At 50.9% G+C, this 7500-nt stretch overlaps 1 protein-coding gene across 1 annotated transcript in view; it reads left to right on the forward strand.

The window, feature by feature from the left end:
• The window catches only part of ankrd27 (ankyrin repeat domain 27 (VPS9 domain)), a 43143-nt gene that overhangs the window by 23559 nt on the left and 12084 nt on the right, over positions 1-7500 (forward strand). Inside the window, exons 13-21 of the mRNA XM_061222149.1 lie at positions 590-682; positions 1804-1928; positions 2787-2869; positions 3375-3490; positions 4078-4170; positions 4740-4937; positions 5258-5317; positions 5629-5748; positions 7393-7437. Coding sequence (XP_061078133.1) covers positions 590-682; positions 1804-1928; positions 2787-2869; positions 3375-3490; positions 4078-4170; positions 4740-4937; positions 5258-5317; positions 5629-5748; positions 7393-7437 — 933 coding nt within the window. The remainder of the gene's footprint in view (positions 1-589; positions 683-1803; positions 1929-2786; positions 2870-3374; positions 3491-4077; positions 4171-4739; positions 4938-5257; positions 5318-5628; positions 5749-7392; positions 7438-7500) is intronic.

Consider the following 7500-nt stretch of genomic DNA (forward strand, 5'->3'; position numbering starts at 1 on the left):
CTGCCTTTCACCGAGGCTGAGTGACTCTGTGTGTGTGTTAATGGGAGGCGTTAATTGTAAAGTGCTTTGGATAAAAGCGCTATATAAAGTGTCCATCTACTGGGGCTTTACGATTTACCGTTTTACGGTTTGGTCAATTGGGAGATGCACTTAGCCAGAGGATACACACAGTTGAGTTACAGTCATGAGAGTGCCACTGGAACAGTGCAAGCCCCAAGACCCACGAGATGAAGGGAGAGAGGGTTTAGTGATTTATTTTTTATTTTTATTATTTTTTTGGTGCCATAAGGGGGGTCAATGTCGCCTCTCAGGCCTCTTCTTACATGACATTCTGTTTTATTTTAGTTGACACTTTTATCCAAAGCGACTTACAGTTGAAGCTGTGTGCAGTGTGCAGTGTGCAGTGTGACCTGGAGCAATGTGGGGTTAAGGGCCTTGCTCAAGGGCCCAACAGCTGTGCAGATCTCAATGTGGCTACACCGGGGCCAGAAACCCCCTTACCTCCTGGGTCCCAGTCATGTACCTCAGCCACGAGGCTGCTGACCCGTGCTCAGTGCCTTTTCTCCAGCCACTGCGTCTGCCTCCTCAGGGGTCCGGGGAGCTCAACGACAAAGTGGTGCTCAGGCAGAAGATGAACCTCCTCTCTCAGAGCGCTGCGACCCCTATCGACTGCCTGTTCGAGGTGAGGCTCCACGCGTGTCAGACACCACCCCTGTGAACACCCCCCCCCCACCCCCCGCACACCGCCCTTTAGCCCCGGGGCTTGCCGGGGATTAGCACGTTAGCTTCACGCTTGCGTCACTTCGCCGCCAGGAGATGGATACATCCCATAATGGACACTGCACTCAGCGTCGGTCATCTTGCACCCTGATGCTAGACGGCATTTAGCTTCGGATAATCTCCTACTTTCATTGTTTCCATTTCTCTGGATGGAAAAGATTTAAGTAGTGTACATTATGCATCTGTATATTTATAGTCTTTCAACATCCTGGAAGAAATGATGTACAGCCACTAAAATACACCACTGTCATTGAAAAGTCAGGGAAATTACCAGGTAAAAAAAAATCTAGAGTGAGTAGAATATATCCATTTCTTGTGAATATACTAGTTTGAGGTCCTCACATATCGGTGAACTACCTGTAACTGCCTGGGCACCAGGCTGTTTGCAAATTAGTTCCACGACCAAAACATATCAGTCAGTGAAGTGGGCACCATTGCAGGCACAGAATTCTTATTACATGATTACCTTCACATTACAGTAAGCCCAAGAGTAAGCCCAGTGTAATTAATGCCAAGAATAAACTCTTGAAAATCATGATTCTATCCTTCACCCTTTCAGTACCAAGCCTTATATGAAGTGGCTCCACCCAATTCCCAAGGGCTTTTGGCTTTGGTTGAGAATTTAGTCAGGGCTTTAAGAGGGCCTCAACAATAGTATAGCAGTCATGGCTGAAAAGGTCATGTGGCACTCCAGGGACTGAAAGGGTGAAAACATTAGAAATGTGAATTCAGTGGGAATGCTGATTAATACCAGCTTTTTCAAATGGGGGTTCTCAGAATGCAGGCTTATGCTCACAGACTGACGGTGTTATGCAATAGACTTTAATTCCAGCACTGCAGACGACTGTCTAGCATTAGTGCCTCTGAGCTCTGTATCATGTCGAGGAATGAGATTTAGCACCAGTTTCTGTTTGTGTGCGTGTGTGTGTATATCTGCGTGTGTGTGTGTGTGTGTGTGTGTGTGTGTGTGTATATACGTGTATCTGTGTGTGCGTGTGTATGTACATGTGTGTGGGACTGCAGCACATCTCTAACGGCAGTGAGGAGGAGGTGAGGCGGTTGCTGAGTGAGGGGGAGAGTGAGGAGGACGGGGCTCAGCTGTGCCACCCGCTCTGCTCCTGTGACCAGTGTGAGCGCCACCTGTCTGGGTAAGACTGCTCCCACTGACCCAGACCACAGCACTGTGTCTGCTGGCCGAGCAGCCTGCTAGCCCCAGGCCCCGCTAGCCCCAGGCCCCGCTAGCCCCAGGCCCCGCTAGCCCCAGGCCCCGCTAGCCCCAGGCCCCGCTAGCCCCCGGCCCCGTTAGCCCCAGGCCCCGCTAGCCCCAGGCCCCGCTAGCCCCAGGCCCCGTTAGCCCCAGGCCCCGTTAGCCCCAGGCCCCGTTAGCCCCAGGCCCCGTTAGCCCCACGCCCCGTTAGCCCCACGCCCCGTTAGCCCCAGCCCCCGTTAGCCCCAGCCCCCGTTAGCCCCACGCCCCGTTAGCCCCACGCCCCGCTAGCCCCACGCCCCGCTAGCTCCACGCCCCGCTAGCCCCAGGCCCCGCTAGCCCCAGGCCCCGCTAGCCCCAGGCCCCGTTAGCCCCGTGCTCAATTAGCTCAGGGGCTTTCTCTCTCCTTTCCCCCCTCATGTAATGTACCACCATCTCTCTCTGATACAGACCTCTGCAACCAAGCATAAGCAGCACTAAATCATCAACTCAGAAATTAAATTTTCATTTCCTACATTTTCATTGCCTAAATGTTTCTTCTGTACAGATGTTTAATATCTGTGCTTCTCCACTGATCTTGTTTTAACAACACAAGCGATGCCCTGGGCTAAACTGAGGATCTAAACAGGGACCCAGCCTGTCATTGCTCTTAATGTGGGGTCATGAGAGTGAGCCTCAGAGACCGAGAGCTCTCTGTTCAGCTGTCTGTTTTGTGTTTGTTTGGTATGATGCCCTCTTTCATGCTCAAGTTCAATTTCCCATTCCCAAATGCAATTTTAGACGTATTTTCCTCTTTCAGGAGGCTAAACGACCCCTCAATTGTCACCCCATTCTCCCGGGACGACAGGGGCTACACCCCCCTCCATGTTGCTGCTATCTGTGGTAAGGTTCCCCCCCCCTCTCTCTGAAGGCCTGGAGGTATTAATTTTTATTTTATTTGTATAGCGCAAGCGCCCTTTGCGTAGGAACAGAAAGGACGAAAATGAGGTCTATGAGGTAGTAGGGAGAAAAGCCCTCAAACATTGGCGAGAAAAAACTCCCCCAGGGGGGGATTGTCCCCTGCTTAGTTAAATCAGCAATAAGTCACAGTTCAGGTTAAAAACATGAAACGGGTGCACTGCACTTCTAACCAAAACTAATTTGCAACCCATATCCCTGTTTAGGATTGTCAATTAAAATGAATGTCAATACATAAAAATGACATGAAGGAAGGGTAGTTATTATAATAACATAGAATAATAATCCAGTGGTGTGTGTGTGCATGCGTGTGTGTATGTGTGTATGTATGCTTGATGAAATGGTCTTCATGAGCAATGATGCGTCTTGGATAAAAGGTTTGAGGTGCTTCATGACGGCCAGTTTAGGGGAACTCGTGCTGTGCCCTCAGGTCAGTCGGCGCTGATCGACCTGCTGGTCTCGAAGGGAGCGCTGGTCAACGCCACAGACTACCACGCCTTCACCCCCCTGCACCTCTCCTGTCAGAAGGGCTACCAGGGCGTCACGGTAAGCCCGCGGTCTGGAGCGCTGGGCCTCTACAGCCGTCTACTGGGCCCGATCCTGTGCAGATTTACACTGTTGTCTCTTTCTCCTTCTTTCTCCCTCTTTTGGTCTCACACTCCCTCACTCCCTCCCTCTCTCTCTCTCTCTCTTCCTCTCCTTCCCTCTTCTCCATCTCTTTCTCCCTCTCGCTCTCTCCCCTCCCTCCCACTCTGTCTCTCTCTCCCTCTCTCTGTCTCTCTCACCTTCTCTCTCTCCCTCCATCCCTCCCTCTCTGTCTCTCTCTGTCTCTCTCACCCTCTCTCTCTCTCTCTCCCCCCTCCCTCCCACACTGTCTCTCTCTCCCTCTCTGTTTCTCTCACCCCCTCCCACTCTATCTCCCTCTATCCCTCCCTCTCTCTGTCTCTCTCTCCCTCTCTCTCCCTCCCTCCATCCCTCCCTCTCTCCCTGTCTCTCTCCCTCTCTCATTTGTCTCTCTCACCCTCTCTCTCCCTCTCTCTCTCCCTCCCTCCCTCCATCCCTCCCTCTCTCCCTGTCTCCCTCCCTCCCTCCCTCTCTCATTCCCTGTCTCTCTCCCTCTCCCTCTCCTGCAGTTACTCCTCCTGCACTATAACGCTAGCACAGACGTCCAGGACAACAATGGGAACACGCCCCTGCACCTGGCCTGCATGTACGGACATGAGGATGTGAGTCTTTGCTCTGTGGCAGGGGTCATCAAATCACGGTCCTCAAGGGCAGAGAACTGCAGGTTTCCCACCCTCCCTTTGCCTGGGAGTCAGGTGTGAAGACAGTCTGGCCAATCAGGAGAGCTAACTGTTCAGCTACTGACTTGGGAGAAAAGAAAATGGTGATTGTTGTTTGACGGTGTCTGGTCTTCATGTAGCAGTGACAATGAGCTGATAAGAGGACCATTTTGGCTTTCCCCTTGATTCGGCCATTTTGTCTTATTCTGTTTTATTCTGTTCTCAGTCAGCTGGCAGGAAAAGACTTGCAAATAACAGCTTCCTGACGGCATTCAAAACAGTCCAAAGCTTGTCCCAGCTTCCTGTTTTTCTGTGAAGTTTTACATTGAACCGTTGCTGTGGTAATGTGCAGAGGGTAATGTGTCCTTATGTGTCCTTGTCTGTCTGTGTTTCTTCATCTGCATGTGTGTTTCTGTGCACGTCTGCGCGTCTGTGCGGGTGTCTGTCTGTGTGTGTCTGTGCGCGTGTGTGTGTCTGTGTGCGTGTGTGTGTGTGCGTGTGTGTGGTTCCAGTGCGTGAAGGCCCTGGTGTACTACGACCTGCCGTCCTGTCGGCTGGACATCCAGAACGACAAGGGGGACACGGCGCTGCACATCGCGGCTCGCTGGGGCTACGGGGGCGTGATGGAGGTTCTGCTGGAGAATGGGGCGAGCACCTCGCTCCAGAACCGGGCCAAGGAGACGCCCCTGCTCTGCGCCCTCAACCCCAAAGTGAGCCGCGCGTCCGAGAACCGCCATCTGCCAAAGAACCGCTATCTGACACAGAACCGCCAATGACATCACCGCAGTACTCTCACACATAACCACACCATTACTTCTGTGGAGCCAGCTAACTCACAAATGATTATTATCATTACGATCATTATGATTCTGTAATCTGAGGTTGCTATGTGTTGAATACCTCCCAGGTTAATGTAGCCATGTTTGAGCACCCTCAACCCTGAAGGCAAGCCTCTCGGTGTGTGTAGCCGCGGGGTGTGTAGCAGGTGTGTTTGTAGCAGGTGTGTGTAACAGGTGTGTGTGTTTTGCAGGTCCTGGCCCTGCTGGAGCTCACACACAATGGTTCGCACCGAGGAGGGATTTCTGGCGAGGTGAGTTCTGGATTTTGATTGGCTGTCAGTGTTTTATCACTCATGCAGCTGGAAAGAATTGAGAAGATATGAGTAATTTTGTCCTCGACGCCTCCTCTTCTGGACTTAGCTGTGCTCGTAATATAATGTTTCCTGTGTGCTAGAATGCAGTGCTATTTCATTTGACTGAAATGCAGCTCCGTGTTTGATTGGCTGTAATGCAGCTCCGTATTTGATTGGCTGAAATGCAGCTCCGTGTTTGATTGGCTGACATGCAGCTCGGTATTTGATTGGCTGACATGCAGCTCTGTTTGTGATGTCACTTCCTCCAGTCCCCGAGCCGGTCCCCCGTGCCCACGGGGTGCTCCCTCAGCCGCCGCTCCTCCATGTCCAGCTCCTCCTCCCTCAACACCGACGTCCAGCCCGAGGGAGACCGCGTGCGCCACAAAGAGGTGAGGACCCCCCGGGCTGCCTCGCTCGCTGCCTGATCGCAAAAAAAACCAGCCCCGTGTCATGACCAACGAAACGCCTCTGCGTGTTCTGGGTCTTGTGAAAATGTCATGAGACATGAGAAGGCAATGAAATGCATCCTCTGCATTTAACCCTTCCTAATTACTTGGGAGCATGGGAGCAATTATCTGCTGTCCCACTTACTCATTACAGTTTGCTGATAATTACAGAGCATTCAGTAGTTACAGTTAACTGATATTTATCAAGCTGATAGCTACAAGACGCATGATTAACTGAAAATGGATGTGTATACACTGGCTTCAGAAAGTATTCAGACCCCTTTACTTTTTGCACTCTTTATTATGTTGTAGATTTAATCTTAGATGGATAAAATTGCCAGTTTTCTCCATTCAATAACCCATAATTACATTACATTATTACAAGGCATTTGGCAGACGCTCTTATCCAGAGTGACGTACAACGAAGTGCAGATCAAACGCAAGTACACGTGCGTAGAGTAAACATACAGATACAATCGGAACCCTTGAAGAATACATCAACTTCCAAACTAGCATACCACAGTTGGCAGCTGGAATACCCCGAGTGCAACAATACAAAGTGAAAGCATGGTTTTTAGAAAGTTTGGTAAATGTGTTAAAAATCAGGAACTGAAACCTCTGAATACCTTCTGTCCTCATCTGTATTTTGAGGTGATGAGCGTCCTGTTTTTGTCGAAGGTCTTCTCACTCGTAACGAGGTGCTCCAGGAGGCCTGTTGAAGTTCGGCCTCGCCAGATCGAAGGCACGTTCAGCCACTGCTTCGCATTTTTACACCGTCATCCGCGGTTCATTATCACGCGTGATTTCATCTTCAGGTGCTTTAAAGTGCCGAGCCAATCACACCGCTGTTCTGGCAGCCGGTTTCCTCGAGTGGAAGTCATTTGGTCAGGTGCACTGCAGTATGGTAATGTTTTTAGTAGCTTGTTAGAGGACCATTGAGATGGTATATTTTCACAGAATGAACAGGCGTAACAAGGGCTGAGAGTATTGAATGCTCAATAAGTTTTGCGTATGATTGGGTACTTCACTGTCACCAACAGTAACGATTGATGACCTCAATCATCTTTTGGGCTCTTTTTTTATTATTATTTAATGAATAATTTTAGATTTATTCCCCTCTTCTGAATTTGCCGGTCGCAGCCGGTGCCATCAGTGCAGCGCCCTTCATCAGTCGAGTAGCGTGGTCATCCTCACCGATGTTTGGGGTCAGAGTGAGGACGCGTTTACGGGCAGTTCTGGGAAACCGAACACTTAAGGCGCTTTAAATATTCATCACACAAACAGCTGCCTGTGCGTGGTGGGGCGTCCGGATGGTCCGGCCCCCAGTGGCTCTTCCCCGGGCTCTGACGGGCTCTGAGGGGGCCTGGCTCTGGAGTCTCTCCCTTCTCCTCTGGGGATGATCCACCCCCTCTGTAATCCAGATTACCGGGTTACTAAAGGCTCTGAGATTAGTGCTATAATGCCCTGTAATTCCCCTTAAAATGGAGACAACCTTTCTCTTTCCCCTCCTCTCTCCGCCCCTCTCTCTCTCTCTGTCTCCCTCTCCCTCCCTCCCTCCCTCTCTCTCTCTCTCTCTCTCCCTCTCAGGTGGAGAAGCTGTTACGTGCCGTTGCAGACGGTGATGTGGAGATGGTGAGTTTTCTCTCTGTCCCCACCCACATTACGGTCTCCTGTACGTCAAGCACTGTAACCGTG

This window comes from Conger conger, chromosome 15 (assembly GCF_963514075.1).
Source record: "Conger conger chromosome 15, fConCon1.1, whole genome shotgun sequence".
NCBI lineage: Eukaryota > Metazoa > Chordata > Actinopteri > Anguilliformes > Congridae > Conger > Conger conger.